At 35.9% G+C, this 19,671-nt stretch overlaps 1 protein-coding gene across 3 annotated transcripts; it reads right to left on the reverse strand.

Annotated features, from left to right (window-relative positions):
• Nucleotides 785-18,711, reverse strand: LOC109851541 (ent-kaur-16-ene synthase, chloroplastic). 3 transcript variants are annotated; one of them, XM_020421729.1, is made up of 15 exons: nucleotides 18,634-18,711; nucleotides 17,454-17,589; nucleotides 14,567-14,610; nucleotides 14,194-14,476; nucleotides 13,929-14,109; nucleotides 12,909-13,126; nucleotides 12,696-12,816; nucleotides 12,513-12,610; nucleotides 12,214-12,431; nucleotides 3,860-3,972; nucleotides 3,663-3,752; nucleotides 2,943-3,158; nucleotides 2,737-2,878; nucleotides 1,832-2,077; nucleotides 785-1,259 (listed from the first exon to the last, which is right to left on the reverse strand). In XM_020421729.1, the coding sequence occupies exons 2-15, from the start codon at nucleotides 17,563-17,565 to the stop codon at nucleotides 951-953; spliced, it is 2,391 nt and encodes a 796-aa protein (XP_020277318.1). In that variant the 5' UTR covers nucleotides 17,566-17,589; nucleotides 18,634-18,711; the 3' UTR covers nucleotides 785-950. The 3 variants fall into 3 exon arrangements, with proteins under 3 accessions (XP_020277318.1, XP_020277317.1, XP_020277320.1); XM_020421728.1 differs by having other exon boundaries at nucleotides 3,663-3,761; XM_020421731.1 differs by lacking the exon at nucleotides 17,454-17,589 and having other exon boundaries at nucleotides 3,663-3,761.

A 19,671-nucleotide genomic window follows, 5' to 3' on the forward strand; every position in this document is an offset into this window, starting at 1 on the left:
GCGTGATTAATGCCTCTTATACCTATTTCGCTGTTAAAAATCAAGATGTACAGAGAGGCATAAGTGACAAGAGCAAGGATTTATTGGGAAGGCACGCTAAACTAACTAGGAAGTTTTAGGTATACGCTACAGCAAGCTTGTGCTCCATCTTATTATTCCCTCAATTTCTCTGCCATCAAGCAAGCACGTGTCCCATGCAAAGACGCAAGGGAAAGAATTCAAAGGTTGGTAAAAGCTTTTCATTATAATTACTATTAATTGAATATGCGTATGATGTTGCAAAGGTCCAATTGCAACAGAGAGTTCCTAGGCGATTTGAAGATGATACATCTTCTAGAATCTTTGGTCGCATTTGCCAGTTGTCAGTGACTAATATTTGATGAATAATGGGAATTAAAGTGGGTAAACGTAATGCATCCGAGTGGATATAGGAAATGAACCAATATACTAATTTTATGCTCATACATGTTAATTCCATTTTTCCCCCCAACATAAGAGAAGCTTGGTGCAGCAGTAAAATGGTAAAGTCTGAGCAGTGGTTCAAAGTTTTACTGCAAGAAGGGGAATGTTAAAGGGGAAAAAAATAAAATATATCCTAAATTTTTTTGACCAGTATGTAATAATTTAAATATCAAAGAACGGAATTTCAAGTTATGGATCTTCAAAAACAAATTTGAAAAATGAAAAATTAACTCGCTTTTCTGAGACATGTTCGAAGCACAACTAGCAACAAAGCATATACTAGATATAAGGTAAAGCTAAAAAAACAATTTAAAAGTTCATATACCAAAAATATTTGTAATTATATATCCATTTATTCTGCCTGCTAACCCTGTCTACTGCAGTATAGAACTATTCTCTGAACTCTAGAGCAAACTTGTCATACCTTTTAATACATATTCAGAGAGAGAGAGAGAGAGAGGGAGGTATTTCTTCCTTCAAGCATTTTCTTACAATTGTAAATGACCAACTTCAAGAGGATCATAAATCACAGAATTAACAGCAGCAACCATTTCCTTTGGTGAAGTGAATCCATCATTCCTTAGATAAAATAGATGTAGAACTTTGCTCATCTTCCAAAATAACTCCTTGCAATCTTTTGGAACTACACTTCCCTCTGTTTGCGACACAAGCCTCAGCAGCTCTCTCCTAGTTGAGCTTATAATTCTCTCTGCTTCTTTCTTGGCTTCGTCTTCGGTAATAGAACCATGGAGAATATGCAATGCTAAGCTGTTCAATTTCCCTTCCTTAAGTTCTCTCTGCCGATGAAAAACATTAGTCACAGGAACTTACGCAGTTTAGAGGGATTTCATACTATGGAGGGAAATTGATCTTGGTAGCTAATGGCCCTATCACCATGAAGTTAAAGGCATATGTAGAGCAAATACATGTATATGATATGGTAGCAAGACCAAATGGTTCCCATGAAAAGCAAAATGATGCAAAAAACCATACACCACAATATATTTATATCTACCCATTCAATTTGGGGTTAATTTCAGAAAACCTCCTACTTTGAGTTATTAGCATGGGGTATGAGTTTTCTTCGTCATGATTGATATTTGATATACATGTCAAGAATGCACAAATTAACTTTGATGTAATAGAACGTTGAAAAATCTACACTTTTTTTATCTATGCAGCTTCAGTCATGTCAACATAATACCAATGGTTTTATTTTAGCCATATGAATTGGATTCTCTTACTACCAAACATGTTAATTGAGCTATGCAAACAATATCCTATGCCATTAATCCGTTCAGCATCTATTACTTCATTTATATGATCAATGAAAGTGATGTTTAGAATTCAATTGATTGGAGAATCTTACTTCAAATCCTTGAACATCATTGAGAAGACGCCCACACGTGCTCACAAGTTTGTACAAGTTATGGTACTCTGGATCCCTAATAACATCCTCTGAAAGCTTTGGACCAACAAAATAGAGTGCTGGCAAAATAATTGGTCCTAGAGCAAATGAAACATATCCATTTTCCATGTAATCATCCAGTGAAGGAACTGACTTGTTCATCAGCCACTCGGCCTCTTTTATCATCGACTTCATCAAGTTAAGCCACTGCAACTTACAAATTCGGAAGTTAAGAAGACTACAGAAAGAACTAAACAAAAAAGAGGGGTTTTCTCATTTTGGACACTAAAATCTTTCATATTTTGATATTAAATCCCCACATATTTATATTTTAGTTACGCCCTCTATTCAGGTTCCATCCAAATGTATAAATGTTCTATGGTTAGAAGCTAACCATATGAGATAAATTACCTTTAATTCCCTCAGTCCTAGAATTCATCCAAAGCACAAGAGAGGAAGGTGGTAATAAGCAAGAAAAAAAATACAAATAATGTAGTTTGTGTGTTGTAATAGAGTGAAGAAATAGGTTTCAAATGAAGATCTAGTGCAGATGTTAGTGGATTTGAGGAGAGTAAATGGAAAGAACATGAAACGATTAAAGCGATGGGAAGAATGGATAAGGCATTATTAGGACTGGGGAGCCATTTCGTAAGGGTATAATTGTCTAGACAGTATAAAATATAACATTTAATGGAATATGTTCTAAAATGGCCATTAAAGTTAACAACAGGGTGTAATTTGAAACAAACTAAAAGGATTTGGGGTGCAAATTAAAAATATGACAGTTTGGAGCCTAATATCAAAATATGAAAGATTTTAGCATTTAATATGAAAAAATTCTTCCACAACATGATTAAATGTCTCACAATCTCAATTATATGAGGTGTGACACTCCTCTTCTGGAGCGCTGATGCCTTGGCTCCAAGCTCATTAATAGTACTGTAAAGAGCAGAGAATACGATCTCCACTTGTTTTGAACAGAACTCCTTCTCATGAATTCCATCCCATCTGTCAAAATATCCAAGTTCAAAATCATGTAAATCATACTTGTTTGCAATTAAATAAATTGTACCTCTCAACCAGCATAATAATGTTTAAAAGTTCTTCTCTTGAACCTCCAACATCAAAGAAATCATCAACCACAGTAGTCAGCACACTATTTTTTGCCCAAGACATGCGAGCATCTGCCATTTCAGGGGGAAAAAGTGTAGCAGCAGTAGAAAGATAGCAGTATGCTAGTTTCTGCCTAGCAAATTCAAGCCGATCCAACTTATTGTCTTTGACCCACCTGCTTGCAAGAAAAAGTTGTGCTATGGATTTTAGAGAAGCAGAATGAATTCTATCAACATGGGTAAACAACAAGAATCCTCCTCCATCTCTTCCTTGTTTTTAAGAAACTTCCATGTCTATGATCAATAATAAAACCATTTGTTCGGTAATGGAGTTTAGTTCCTAATACATCTAGACAACCATCAGCATGCATAAATCTAGATTAATGATAAAAAAAGATTGGAGTTATTTACTCTATCCAACAACTTACTCTTTTCTATATCTTCATTCATATTTCTAACTCTCAAAAATTGTGAAATCTGAAGCACAAACGTTGGTTCATACGTATCCAAGTACAAGTGTCTGCGTAGACGTCTGAAGAACAAAACTCAGTTACAAAATTAATGGTTTCATTAATGCTCATAGATAAGTTTTTTTACCCCTTCAAAGAGAGGGGTATAGATGAAGGGGAGTTTCTCATAATTTACCCTAACCATATTAAGAAATAAATGGATAGACTCACTTCTCAAGACATTCCAGTTCTTTGCGGTACATAGACTGCGACAAATTGAAGTCTTCCACTGCCATCTTTAGGACATCTTTTTTATTGATACTGTGATTGCTATTGAGACGACAATAATTAGTTTGTGCTAATATAATAAACAAGTACTGAAGACAGCTTATTTTTCCTTCATTTGAAAACTACTAACGAAATCTTACACATATGATGTTTTGAGAATCCTGAGATTTCCCCCATCAGAGAGTTCAATATGTTTCTTGTGTTCTAGACGATCCAAATTAGCATAGAAAGGAAACTTAAGAGCATGAGCAACCTGAAAAAGTGGATTTCAACATAATCTATCAAATGTCAATGCTTAATACCCGCAATAGAGGATAATATTCTGGTGATGGAACAATGTACATTACTAGTTTCAGAGGTGCAATCTCTGGATGAGATACAGTGGCTAAGTTTTGAGAAATGATCTTGGAGGTGAGTTCACGTAAAACATTTAGAAGTCAAAACATTTCTTGTAGTTTGTCATATTTGATGAATGGCCTGAATCTTCAGGACTGAAATAAGACTGTTTTAGCTCTATTTTATTTGGACCTAAGCTTTAGTCATTAACCATACACATGAACCTGAGTTTAAGAAGAGTTTCAATTTTTCTGTCTATATCCATACTGTATACAAATTTGAAGTATCTAAATTTTGCGCACAAAAGACAGTCCAGGTTTTGGTCCAGGAGAAACCTCTCCAACTTACCCCCAATAGGAAAGCACAGTCGACAGTCCTCACAATGCAACGGACATAATCCGTTATGAGATTGTTATGGAGTAATATCGTTAAGCTAAATTGTGAGAGAATTGTATCCCAAAGCGTATTCATACTGGAGTTTGATGATGCGCACAAAAATTACCACAGCAAAAGTATTGCAAATTATTAACATACAGTTAATATATAATTGCAAGAACCTATGCATTTAGGTTAGCAAAAATATGTCTTTTCTTAACCAATATAAAGCCCATCCAAGAGTTGGATAGAGGATTACTATGTATTGGTTATCTATCTACCTACCTAGAATTTTTGTGAAATTCTATATATAAGTTTTCCTCATTTCCCCGTTGAAAAATGAAGAGTTCAAATTAGTTTATGCATCAAAGTATGTTATTCTACTCTGAAACACAATATTTTAGGAAGTATTATACTTTCTGACATGTATGAAAGAATGATAAATGTGTGGCATTATGCAAGTCTCTTCATCCTAAATATGCAATTCAAGTAAATTAAGCAAATCTCTAGTAATTTGTTAGATTTCACATAAATATGCATTGTGCAAGCTCTTAAGTGTTTAAGCTTATTGTGTTTAAGCTTATTGCACTAAGCTTTTCTAACCAATCAATTACCTTTAGGCCATAGCGTATATTGGATTTTGTTTACACAGTAGTAAGAATTAAATAGTGGATAAATGCTTTCTTTACCTTGTCAAATTCTCTATTTTCCTTCTTCATCCCTTTCTTGTTTATCAAAATTTTGTAGAAAGCTAATTCGCAACTGTTTGCGCATGTGGCTAAATCTTTCAGTTCAGGTAAAGATCTTTCGATCTGTAAAAACCTTTCGGTTCAGGGCTAAGTTCCTTCGGGCACAGATTAAAGCTTGCACGCTTTCAAACTCTACAGCAGCAGCACAACAGCCCGAACACTTCAGTGTGTTTTTCGTATATTCCAAGAGCTGCCCTAATGGCCACTATTTATAGGCCTCTAAGACCAACTCAAGGGTCACCCGCAGGCAATTTAACTGTTATAAATCATAATGACAATTATGATAATTATGATTATAACAGCAAATGACTTAATTGTTGTAACTGTTGTATGCAGTAACGCCTGAACGCGAGGGTCGTGTTTCTCGCACCGCCGCGCGAGGGTCGCGCCTAACGAACGTGAGGGTCGTGTTCCCTCTTGCGAACGTGAGGGTCACACCCTTGCGCGAACGCGATGGTCGCGTTCCCTCTTGCGAACGTGAGGATCACCCGCGAGGCTCGCCCCACGCTGCAAACGCGAGGCTCGCCCGCATGCTGTGACGCAGCCTGCGAGGCGATATGTGAGGTGGCCAACGTGGTGCCAAAAGGCGTCACCTAACCCCGATACCTCCGTACGAAGTGCAAAGTGCACCTTTCAAAACGCCACTTAGCACCTTAGCCCGATTAGCCCCGATCCCCGGCCCATTGGCCCACGGCCCACGACCCACTAGTACTTATGAGGGATTAATTTAATTATTTAAATTAAAAATAATTCTCGGCTTGCCTACGGCAAGCCTCGAACGCAGAACCTTTTGAAACACCAAAACTTTTACTTTTCACTACGCTACTAAGGATTTCTGAAAATTACCAGTACTTAATAAATATATAGTTTGAAAACTTATTTTTGGAAAGCAGTTTTGACCAAAAAATCTAACAATCCCCTACAAGTTTTTAAACTAGTGTCGTGTAACGGTGCCCTTATTTCAATCGTTGTGCATAAGGTAGATATCGCAAGGACTTGAATCCCCTTTAGACCAACTGAATAAAAGATAGATAGATGGTGTCGCAAAGACTTGAACCAGCACATGTCTAAAAAAGTAAAAATCCAGCGTTCACACAAGATCAAACTCATCCGTGGTAGTTTTCACTTTGAACCATACTTGCCTTTGCCTTTACCTTAGTGTTGCACATTTATGACCTGCGTTGCACATTTATGACCATGTTCATGTCCTGGCTTCAGCTAGGGCTCTAGGCATCTTTGCACAAGACATCATAAGAGACGGTCAAATCTCCACTCAGGCATAGGTGAGTTCTTTAGGCATGTTTCCTATCAAACATCATGCATCCGAGATGCTTTGAACTCATTAAGGCTTAAGAGTCATCCTCTCTCATGATAGGATTCTAGGTGAGTCCTTTAGGCGTGTTTTCTATCTAACACTCTGCATCCGAAATGCTTTGGATTCATTAAGGCTTAACAGTCATCCCCTTTACATGATAGGATCATCGGTGAGTCCTTTAGGCATATTACCTATCCAACAGCCCGCATCTGAAATGCTTTGAACCAATTAAGGCTTAACAGTCATCCTTTTTATCATGATAGGATTTTATTTGTAAATCTTACTTGACTTTTGAACCAATCATCTTATCATTACTAGCGTAAGCTTTGAACTAATAACTTGATGTAAATAGTAAGTGTTTGTAATACTCACCAAATTTTGAAAATCTTACTTGTCTTTTGAACCAATTATCTTATCATTAGTCGTGTAAACTTTAAACTAATAACTTGATATAAATGGTAAGTATTTGTAAGATTCACTAAATTTTGAGACTCATTCCAGCAGACGTCCTTTTGACTATGTCCTTTTTCAGACCTTTAGTCAAAGGATCAGCCACATTCTCTGAAGACTGAACGTCAATCATAGAAATAACTCATTGGCAAATGAGTTCTCTCAAATAACCATGCTTCAGACGAATGGTCTGCTTCTTTCATTGAACATCGAGTTCGCTGCCACAACACTCGTCGCCTGATTATCACAATAGATAGTAATTACGCCTTATAATTCTATCAATAAAATGTCTCGGAGAAAACAACTGAGCCACTGAGCCACTCAGCTTCACCTCCTGCAACACAGAGTATGAAGAATTCAGATTCCATCGATGACTATGCAATCATAGTCTGCTTCTTAGACTTTCACGAGACGACAACTCCACCCATGGTTAAGACAAAACCTCTAGTAGATCTGCACTCATCTGGTTCTGAGCACCAGCTCACATCTGAATAGCCTTCGATTACAACCAGATATCCAGTGTAGAATAGGCCCAGACCTATAGTTCTTTTTAAGTTTCTCATCAATCTCTAGACAGTATCCCAATAAAGCTTTTCAGGATTACTTGTGAACCTACTAAGCATTCATACAGCGAATGCTATGTCTGACCTTGTGCAGCTCATCGCGTACATAAGACTCCCAATGATCTTTGACTACCTTAGCTGCTCTACTGGTCTTCCAGTGTTTGGTTAAAGTTTCTTGTTGTAATCATACGGCACTGAAAGTTCTGGCAGATAGTAGTAGCCATACTTTCTTAGCATGCTCTTGACATAATAAGATTAGGACAATCCAATACTCTCTTCAGAGTATATGATTTTGATTCCGAGAATTATGTCCGTAATTCCAAGGTCCTTCATGCTGAACTGTGCTGAAAGAAATTTATTAGTAGATATTACTATCTCCAAATCACTCCCGATAATAAGCATATCATCCACATTGAGGCAGATAACCACCGCCTTTCTTTTAGTGACCTTGATGTATAGGCACTTGTCAGATTCACTGATTTGATACCCATTGTTGCGAACAACCTCATCGAACTTCTCATGTCAGAGTTTCGATGCCTGCTTAAGTCCATGTAGAGACTTAACAAGTTTACAAACTTTACCAGTTGAGGCATCAAGTCTTTCTGGTTTCTCCATGTAGATTTTTTCTGTGTGATCTCCATTGAGAAAGACAGTCTTCATATCCATCTAATGTATGTTAAACCTTTTATCGCTGCCCATGCAATAAGCACTCTGATAGTAGTGATTTGCAGACTGATGCATAAATATTAAAGAAATCTATTCATTCTCTCTGAGAGAATCCTTTTGCCACCAGTCTTGTTTTGTACTTCTCAATAATACCATCAAGACGAAGCTTCTTTTTGAAGATCCACTTGTAACTGATAGGCCTTGCACCTTCAGGTATATTCACCAGCTCCTAAGTATGATTTTGGATCAATGAATCCATCTCATTATCTATAGCTTCTTTTTACAGAAGAGCATCTGTTGACTGCATTGCTTCTTAGAAAGTCTGTGGATCTCCTTCCATATTATAGGTGATTAAGTCATCTCCAAAATCCTTTTGTCTCGTGACACGCTTGGAAGGTGGTTCGGTAACTCTTTCATCATTGACATTTTCAGTTTCTCGCGAAACTGGCTCCTTTGGTGCATCTGATGTACCAGCATTCTCTGGTATATCTTTGAGCGAGAATTTTGCATCCTGAGCTTTAATGACCTCTGGTGCATCTGACGTACCAGCATTCTCTAGTATATCTTTGAACAATAAACCTTTATCCTTGATAAACTTATCCTCAAAGAATTATGCATCCTGAGCTTCAATGACGGAGTTGGTTCCAAGGTCCAGGAATCTGTAAGCATCGCTATCTTCAGCAAAGGCAAGAAACACACGCATGTTTGTCTTTGGTCCGAGCTTAAGCCTTTTGATATCTGAAACTCGAATATATGCAAGACACCCCCACACTTTGAGACTATCCAAAGGATTTGGATATCCCAACTATAACTGATGAGCAGTACTGTCGGTTTTGGAATAAGGTATTCTGATCAAAATCCAGTTTGCCATCAGCAAAACCTCTTCCCAATAGCAGGTAGGTAGACCAGATATGATTAGCATCGAATTCACCATCTCAGTCAATGTACGATTCTTTCTTTCTGCAATCCCATTAGATTACGAAGAATACGAAACAGTAGTTTCAGCAATGATTCCATGCTCCTTGAAATATGCTTCTGATTCATTAGATCGATATTCTCCTCCTCTATCGCTCCTGAGTTTTTTCACCTGAAATCCAAGCTGCTTCTCCACACCAGTGCGAAACTTGACAAACTTGCTAAAAGCTTCATCTTTAGATTTTAACAGGTAGACGTGGCAGAAGCAAGAATGGTCATCAATGAAAGTGATGAAGTACTTCATGCTGTCTCGAGTGACGAAACTCTTGAAGTCACAAGTATCTGAATGAATCAGATTCAACAGGTTGGTGCTCCTTGTGACACTTGGAAAAGGCTTCATTGTCAGCTTCGTTTGCGCGCAGACTTGACACTTCTCAGGTTTGTTAGCCTTACATTTTGAAAGTAATCCTAACTTCTCCATGCTAAACAGTTTTTTATAATTTACATGTCTCAACCTATTGTGCAATAACATAGAGGAGTAAGCAGAAGAGGATATTTTGTTTATAACTGAGTTGGGTACAATATTACTGATTTTATACATACCATCAGTATGATATGTATTATCAAAATACATTTTCTTAAATGATAACACATCCTTTCCTCCATGGAAATCCAGTCTCATACCTGCATCACATAGCAAGCTTCCAAAGACTAAGTTTTTAACAACTGAGGGAACATGTTTCACATCCTTCAATGTGAGCTTTCCCTAAAGAGAGTCAGCACCAGTCCTAGTTCCAAGAACAAGAACTACAGAACGATCAGTCATTGATACGTTCTCTTTGATAGCAATACAAGAAGAGAACAGATCTTTGTTAGAGCAGACATGACAAATAGCACTTGTATCTAACCACCAACCAGAGATTTTGCTGAGAATTGTCACTTGAAAGAGCATAGTCACACAATTGTCAACTTGATTGATATTGTGTGTTGTTCCCTTCTTTGGTGCTTTACAGTTCTTGGCAAAATATCCTTCCCACAGTTAAAACATTTGCCGCTCTTCTTGAACTATTTCTTCTCAGGTTTTTCAGATTCTGGTTCTTCTTTTTGTTAAAAGATTTTATTTTTCTTAGAAGAAGAACTACTAGTCTTCTCAAAGTTAGCAGTCATCATGTTAGCAGACGCCCTCTGCTTAGCAAGGAGCTCAGTCTTCGTGCGAGTCCGAATCTCGTCCTCGATCCGAATTAACTTCTCCAAATTAGACAGTCACATTTCCTTTCCTTCTCCGAATGTTAATGGAGAATGACATCCAAGATAGAGAAAGTTTGTTGATAATTGCACCAGAAATGAAGGTTTGATAAAGATTGATTTTTTCATCCTTCAGCTTCATAACAAGCTTTTCAAGCTCTTTGACTTGAGGCAAAACCTAAGTGTCATCTTCAAACTTGAAGTCTAGAAACTTGTCAATGAGGTAAGATTTGGACAGCTTCTCCTCATTCTTGTACTGGTCCTCCAAAACATTTCAGATTTCCTTTTTAGAGGCCTTGTTGGTGTAAGCATCTGCTACATGATCGACCAGGCAATTAAGGAGATAACTCCTGCAGAAGTGATCATCTTTAGCCCAAGAGGCTTCAGACTCAGAATCTTCTTCAGAGTTAGGTTTCTCCTCAGAAACTACATAATAGATTTTCAAGAGTTGCATCCCAAAGATCACTTTCCGACGCCATGCATTGAAGTTAGATCCGTCAAAGTTCTCTAACTTAAAACAGTCCACACCAAGAGGCCTTGTTGGTGTAAGCATCTGCTACATGATCGGTCAGGCAGTTAAATAGATAACTCCTGCAGAAGTGATCATCTCTAGCCCAAGAGGCTTCAGACTCAGAATCTACTTCAGAGTTAGGTTTCTCCTCAGAAACCATATAATAGATTTTCAAGAGTTGCATCCCGAAGATCACTTTCCGACGCCATACGTTGAAGTTAGATCCGTCAAAGTTCTCTAACTTAAGACAGTCCACACCAAGAATCCTCGCAGGATCCATGGTCGATCAAAAATATTGTTTTAAGATTATTTGCGCCTGTGGCTAAATCTTTTAATTCAGGCAAAGATCTTTCGATCTGTAAAATCTCGGTTCAGGGCTAAGTTTCTTCAAGCACAGACTAAAGCTTGCACGCTTTCAAACTCTGCAGCGGCAGCACAACAGCTCGAACACTTCAGTGTGTTTTTCGTATATCCTAAGAGATGCCCCAATGTGCACTATTTATAGGCCTCTAAGGCCAGCTCAAGAGTCATCCGCAATCAGTTTGACTTAATTGTTGCAACTGCTACATGCAGTAACGCCTGAACGTGAGGGTCGCGTTTCTCGCACCCTCACGCGAACGCGAGGGTCGCGTTCCCTCTTGCAAACGCGTGGGTCGCACCCTTGCGCGAATGTAAGGGTCGCGTTCCCTCTTACAAACACGAGGGTCTTCCTCGAGGCTCACGTGTATGCTGCGAAGCAGCCTGCGAGGCGGCCACAGTGGCACCAAAGGGCGCTACCTAGTCTCGATGTCTCCGTACGAAGTGCAAAGTACGCCTTACAAAGCGTCACTTAGTGCCTCAGCCTAAATAGCCCCAATCCCCGACCCATTGGCCCACGGCCCATGACCTATAACTCACAACCCACTAGTAATTATAAAGGCTTAATTTAATTATTTAAATCAAAAACAATTCTCGGCTTGCCTATGACAAGCCTCGAACACAGGACCTTTTGAAACACCAAAACTTTTATTTTCCACTACGCTACTAAGGATTTCTAAATATTACCAGTAGTTAATAAATATATAATTTGAAAACTCATTTTTGAAAAGCAGTTTTGACCAAAAAATCCAACAACAACAACATGATAGTGGCTTCTACAATGGACCATTTAGACATTTACCTTTAGCTTGCAATAGATTTTGTTATACAATTGCAAGGATAAAACGAGCGCATAAATGCTTTATTCTCCCAATTTAATTCTCTATTTTACTTTTGTTCCTTTCTTTTTTTTTCAATTTTTCTTTAATTATATTTTGAACTGTGTAGTCATAAATTGCTGAGGTATGGAAACAAACAGATCCTACATCTAGAAGCTTAGGACTGAAATTACCTCTTCTGAAATTGCATCAAGTTGTTGAACTACATCAGCCGAAACTTCCTCCTTTAGATAACAACCTGACCATGACTCTATTTTGTCTAGAATTTGTTCATTTGGTAAAAACTTGATTTGTGAAGCCTTGTACAACTCTAAAACAGCCCTCATATCACTCAAGTGCCCTTGCACTGAGCTTTTGAAATGATCAACTTCGTCAAATTCAGCTAATGCATCTACACAAACTTCCACACATTATCACTCAAGTTTAAACAAGAAGAGAAATAGAGAACTGACAGGTATCAACAAAAGATCACCTGAAGAAATGTCATATCCATTCATACGTAAAATTCGAAATGCCATTGCACATGTGGCAGCATCCGAACTTATCTCTTCATCATCATGTGTCCAGCATCTGTTATATTGGATGAAGTCAAGTTCTAAATTCTAATAAAGATAGTTCCATAATATATGTCCAAGAATTATAATATGCTCACCACCTGTATATATTGTCCAATGTACTCTTTATTTCGTAACTAAAATGCCTAGAAATACCAAGCTTCTCAAGATCATCAACAATGCAAAGGCGTGTATATATATCTAGAGGATATACTGTAGGAACTGTAGAAAACAATAAAAAGAGATCTTACATCAGAAGCTGAATCGAAAAAGATTACCACGTATTCTAATATCGGATTAGATTTTGGAAGAACCTGAATTGCCGAATCTCTTTAGGAGCCAATGCAAGTAATTGAAGGCGTTCTCATTTTGAGTATGAATTATTGCAGCAGCAGTTGTAGAAGGAGAATTAAATAGTGAACCATTTTTCTTCTGATATTTCATAATTTCTTGCCAATCCTGTAATTCTCTCAATCCCTCTGCAACATATGCATGATAAGCGTTTCCCCCCTCTGAGGAGTCTGCAGCAAATCTAAAGAAAAGGAAATGAGTTACTGTACATTTGAATCTTCTTTTTCTTTCATTAATAATGAAAGTTAAGAATGTGAACAGCTACAGAAACCAAATATAAATGTCATAATGTGATTAAAAGTGCAAAAAAATGACTTCCAGATTGTCCTTCCAAGTGAGGACGCAACAAATAATATATCACATATGGAATATAAAAGGTTTCATTATATTATGTATTACGACTGAAGTTACCCTACAACAGAAAAGGAGAAAAGATAAGGAAGAGGTATTAATTTTTTGCATTCTAAGTCACCTCATTATGCATATTTTCTAGATTATGAAGCATAATATAGCCAGCTATACTTCAAGGTAAGAAATTCATGTACATCTAAATAACAAACAATTTAGATCAAGGGAACCAAGCAAGATGTTGGAATTCTACAACCAGTGGACTAATATATTCTATAAAAGCCCCAACCAAAACTTAGATCTAAGATTCCTTCAATGCATCAGTCAATGTTATTCCAACATTCACTTTATAACTCTAGAGCCTGTTTGGTTTTTGAACTACTAGAGGTACAAGAAGTGACATACAGAGAGCAAAAGGTCCATATTTTTTCTTTTTTTTTCTGAATTAGGAGTAATAAGTAATTAATTAATAAAAAAATTTACTTGATGTACTTCATTTGATTGTTCAGTTAGAAAAGGCCTGAAATAATCTCACACGTTATTATGTTAGAACCAACCATCTTTCTAAAATATCCTTTGTTACAGTAACTTCAAACACTAATTAAATTGTCAAAACATGCCAAAACAGCCTTTACCTTTTCAGTTCCATTTCTCTCATATTAAGCATAATATCTGTGTCCGATTGGCTTATGGGTATGTCCAAACCCATATTTATGGCATAATCAATCATACAGGGAAATATGATAATGAATCCAACAGGAGACTGCAACCTCTTATCCAAAATAGATGAGGAATTAGATCCAATATACTGCAGTCCTACAAATCAAAACCAAATCAAATTCTCCTTTAATGTGCATAAAGTTAAAAATAAACTAGGTCATAAGGTGTTATTTGAAATACCCCTATTCACATGTTCTTCGCCAACATTCCATCGATGAAGTGCTAGTATGCATGCCAGTGTAGAAGAAAGAACATCCTTAATCAAAGAGGGATCTCTATGAGGAAGCCCCCAAGACCCATCATGATGTTGATTGTTCAATATCCAATCAATACACTCAGGGAAGCATGGAGACTTTGGGAATCTCAGAGAAGGGACCATGGCCACCCATGCGGTATCATAAGATGAAGCTGAAAGGTCCACCTTCAACAATCCCTCCCTGATTATGTCCTTTTCTCTTCTATTCTGCAGAAATATTATTTATAAGCTTTTAGTTAAAAGAAAAGGCCTACATTCTCTTCAGCTTTGAATAATAATGTAGGATTATTGTCATACCTTAACTAGAACATTAGCACTTGTACTCATCTTCAATCCCCTTTCTAGAAAATGGAAGATCAAACAAACTAGAAAGTTAAACTCAAAGAACAAGATATTACATTGAAGCAAAATTAGGCTTTTTGAAAAATCTCTTGGAAACTCTAAATTGTGCAGAAAGACAGTTACAATTATTGTATGTCTAATCTAATACTATTATCAAAGTGTGTTGCCACGTTAAAATATTTCTTCCAAAAATACCCTCCGAAACACATACATGCATACATCTAGAGCACATCTACATGCATACATTAAGATATATACATACTTAATTTTTCATAACCTCCCTATTTATTACCATCAAATTTTTATTTAACCACCCACTAATAACATTCCCCCACTAAGTCTTGACATTACACACTAATAATGAAAAACGTTATAACTATTCCTCTTCCATAAATCACTATAAAGTACTATAGAATCTTATCAAATTTCTCTAACCAAAATTCTAACTCTTAATCAAAATTTATTCATATTGAAAAGTAAGGAGACACAACTATAGCACTTACAAACCACAAGAAGTGTGAGTGTGTCAATGGTAACATCACTGGTGGAGTACGATCGAATTGATTGAGAAGATGGTAATGGAAGCATCGGTGTAACAATTTAGAGAGCATAGAAAAAATTGGTGAAGACGACAAAGAAGGTGATCCTGTATTTTTATCAAAATCTGCAGCTATTTCAGTCATAAACTGATAGGTTTTTCCCCCTTCCATCTTCGTGTATGTCTTTGCCTTAGCATGTAAATTGGTTTCCAACTCCTAAGCATGTTTGTAAATATGCTAAATTATTTGTATAGTCTGATTGAATCTCTTAATACTATGCTTTTTCTCAGGATAAAGAAAGCTTTGTTCATGACAATGCATTATAAGTGTAATTGCTTTCACTCTATATATGTAAAGAGTTAATTTTCTTTCTATGGTCACTAATGTAATACATTGATATTATTAGGTTATAAAGGACAAATAGAAAGTGCAGGAAGATCAATTTAGAAAATGATATAGTTAATTGGTCCCGAGGATGCTTATAGAAGGGATTACTACTATAGTTTTAAGAGTATTATCAATTTTCTGCTATTAATCTACTATTTGAGTATAATAGTTAATGTATGATAATTATAATATATATTGATATCACATTAATATATAATATTTATATGAATTATTAAATATGTGCAACTATCAAATATAATATGAGTAAAAAGTTATTTATTTACCAATTCAAATAAATAAATATATAATATAACATTACAGTAATATGAAAAGTCGTCAACTTTTTATTATTCCACTGTCTTCTTAACCCCCATTCAATAAGGAACTCATTCACGAAGGGTTACCCATTTCTCCATTAACCATTTATAAATGGCATTATTATAACAAATAGGGAAATTTGTACATAATTCCCTCTTCTATATCTTGAGTTGCACTAAATCCTCCTCAATATACTAGCATTTAATACCCTTAAAATGCAATTTTAGAGATATAAATTGTAAGTATCAAATATAAATTGGGGAACTCTAAGAGCTAATAATAAACTAGAGGAGGTTTAATAATTTCTAGAAAGATAGTTTCAAAATGACATCCCTCTCTCACATGTAAATGTACTTGAGCTTCTTGCTTTACAAGTAGTTTATATTTTATAATAGAAATATGTGTAAGCTAATTTTCTATGCAGAGAGTTATTATTTTTGATAAAAATAACTTATTCATAACCTCCTACAAATATACTCATTTAGTCTTTATGCATTAAGTCTCATTTCATTGAATAAATATTAATTTTTATTAATTACTATAATATCTTAATAACTATTCACTTTCTAACCTAATAGAACCAAAAGAATTCCAAAAAATTGATCAACAAGTGTGCCTACATGCAATGCACGTACACGATACTAGTAATGAAAAAAGTATAAAGATTAACTAAGTGAGCACTAGTCATTGAAATAAGAATCATGAGAATCTCATGGTACCTACACCATTCATCTTGATCTACACACATAAGAAATAGTTCAAGAATGAGAAAATTGAGAAGTTCTAAACCTTCTAGCAATCTCAAAGGGTAGTTCCTTGTACTACGGAAAAAACAACATGCTTCTTTTTCAAATGATTAATTTGTGATTAAAAAGATCTTAAATCGTATGTATCATTCGTACTTTAGGTGTATAAATCAAGATAAACAATGTGGAATATCCAAAGGGGGACACACTTGAGTTCTAACAAACTTACTCCTTAGAACCATTTAGAAATTAGAACATCTACTTTGGTGGTTAAGATTAGCACCAGCTATTTAAATTAGATCACGGTTAATATAGCCAAGAACAATATGTATAGCTTTTAGATTACTAACATACTAACTGAGCAAAATAATCAAACAAGGGTTAGGTACCTTGATAACAAATATATATAGCAAACAATACTTATAGCTTTTAGATTACTAACATGCACTCAAGTACATTAGGTACTTGTAGGATAAAAATAACCAAAAAAAAAAGATATTGGAGCCAATAAGGAAATTCTATGTAAGAACCAAACTACCCCTAGTTTGGCATCTTACTCAATTGAACAATTGAGATGGGGTCAAATTTTAATTATTTTAAATGATTTAGTCGTCTAATTGTAGATAACATTAGTCTGGTTCTGGTTTCAACTAAGTTAGAAAACAAGCTCAGGATCTTATATCTGAAAAACCCAGACAAATATTTTTTTGGACACAAGAAATTGATATATCATCTTTGTAGAAGTATAAACAAAATTTTCCCAGAAAACTTACACTCATAGAAACTTATAATAAAAAAAATTTACGTTATAATATAAAAGAAGTTGTACGAATTTCAGGAAAAATATCAAACCTTCAAAATCGGGGACGTTTATGGACGATGTCACTTGGGAACGAGAAACTCGAATGTTAAAATCTGGTTTACTGCAGAAGAAAATACGGTTGGAGACCGAAAGAAGTTGCATCCTCTTTAGATACTCCAATTTTAACTGAAGAAACCAAAAGTAAAGCAACATAAGAAAAAACAGAAAAAGAAGGGAAGAATGAGAACTTGAAAGCAATATTGTGAAGTGGGAAAGCCTAGTACTCCAGACCAATTCAACGGCATATGGATGATGTCCTTGGGCAGTAACTAAACGTCCAATTCTCCCATTATTTCCTTACTCCAATATCAGATAAGAGGTAAAAATTTGGTCAATTCTCCTCGAACTTTTTTCATGTTTGGTCATCGTATAGGGAAGGGCTTAAATGATCATTATGTGGTCAATGACACTCTTTTAGTAAAGAATATATGTCTATGTGTTCTTAGTCCAAGACAAGACACTTTCAAAGCCTTCTCCACCAAAAATGGCCATAGTTAACATAAATTATGACACTATGTGATAAATTCAATAGAAAAATCTAGCTTGCTAAGCACGCGATACAAATTTAACATAAAATCTAACGAAAATAAAACGGAGGGTGCCAAAGTAAAATCGAACTGGGATTTGGGGCATCAAATTGTCAAAAACAAACGTTACAAACCTTTGGGGTATAAATGTTAAAAAGGGGTAGACTTTGGGGTGGAAATGTGAAAATAAGCCTATATCAAACAAACTGGAGTACCATCACAGACTTTAACAATAGACTAAAACATGGTTCAACCTCGCAGATTACTTAATAAGTTTAAAAAAATACACATGGGCATTGACTTTAAAGTATTCCTTTAACAAATATTCTTCTTATTCTTCGGAGAAGTATTCTTTCTTTCCTTTCCTATAAAATATTTGTTTTTTAATGGACTGTAAAGAGAGATACCCAGCATTGATTCCTTATGGAGTGAGTGAAGCCGATTGTCGTCTTTTGCATCGCATTGTATAATCAAACTTTTGTATACCTATACAACGTGGGTTTTCTTTAGGGAGATCCCAGTGGCATTTGCGTAAATTAAGTGTGATTATTCAATCTATCTCAATTCATGAAAATTTTAACAAGAAAAAAACGAATTAAATAATGGGAGATCAGAGAAAAGAGAGATGCAGAGGGAGCCTTACCCAAAATTTGTCGTGGGTTCTGCCCCTTCTCGTCGCTCGGCCTTCTTGATCCTTCAGATGAATGAAGTTGAGAGGAGAGCGAAGGGAAAGGCACTAGCTTTATTTATACGTATACGGTAGTAAAATGGAGATATGCATCCCCCCTCATTGGTTCGTACACTGGACCCAACAGGTATGTGAAAGGACATGCATACCCCGAGTAAGTAGAAAGGAAAAATTCGTCAATGACCCAAAATATGGGACCAATAGGGGGACAAGTGAGGTGTCCCCCTCCTATTGGATAATGAGTTGGTCATCATTAATGATGACCAACTCATTATCCAATAGGAGGGGGACACCTCACTTGTCCCCCCCTATTGGTCCCATATTTTGGGTCCCTGTAGCAAAGCTCAGTAGAAAGTTGATCCAATATTTATCAAATAGTTTGTTCACTATGCATTTAAGGGGCTGTTTGGATGCCTTTAGGAAACTAGAGTATTTATGACACAAAATAGAAAGCGGTTATCCACCTCATCACTTTTCATTTGAGTGTTTACATTGTTTGGTTAGGAATATTTGTGAATCCTAAAATAATAGTATTACATTGTTTGGATATTATAATGTAAACTAGAGTATTTATGACACAAAATAGAAAGTTGTTATCCACCTCACCACTTTCCACAAGGTTTTGACTTTTTTATTATTTTTTTGAACATATTTATGACATTGTGTAAGCTTTCCAACAAAATCACTCCTAATTTTGGTGATTTTGCTTTCGGTGAATTTATGACATTGTGTAAGCTTTCCAACAAAATCACTCCTAATTTTGGTGATTTTGCTTTCGGTGACACCTCATCAAAAGGTGTAAGCTTTTCATGTAAAAGAGAATTTAAACAAACAATGTAAAGTGATGAAAGCTAACATTAGGACCCACTTTTTTACACTTTTCATCATTTTACATGGTAAAAACATACAACCAAACAGCCCCTAAGAATTCATTCGGTGGTTTTTTTTTTTTTGGTTGATGGGAAATACAGATTCCGACATTTGTTTTGCAAC

The sequence above is a fragment of the Asparagus officinalis genome, chromosome 8, assembly GCF_001876935.1.
Source record: "Asparagus officinalis chromosome 8, Aspof.V1, whole genome shotgun sequence".
NCBI lineage: Eukaryota > Viridiplantae > Streptophyta > Magnoliopsida > Asparagales > Asparagaceae > Asparagus > Asparagus officinalis.

Excerpts from the sequence above, each read along its gene's own strand:
- LOC109851541 (XM_020421728.1), bottom strand. The coding sequence starts at position 17,565 with ATGCAACTTCTTTCGGTCTCCAACCGTATTTTCTTCTGCAGTAAACCA. Across the intron at positions 14,110-14,193 it reads CGAAGAACATGTGAATAGGG|GACTGCAGTATATTGGATCT; the intron begins GTATTTCAAATA and ends TTTGATTTGTAG. Across the intron at positions 12,611-12,695 it reads ACATTGGACAATATATACAG|ATGCTGGACACATGATGATG; the intron begins GTGGTGAGCATA and ends CCAATATAACAG.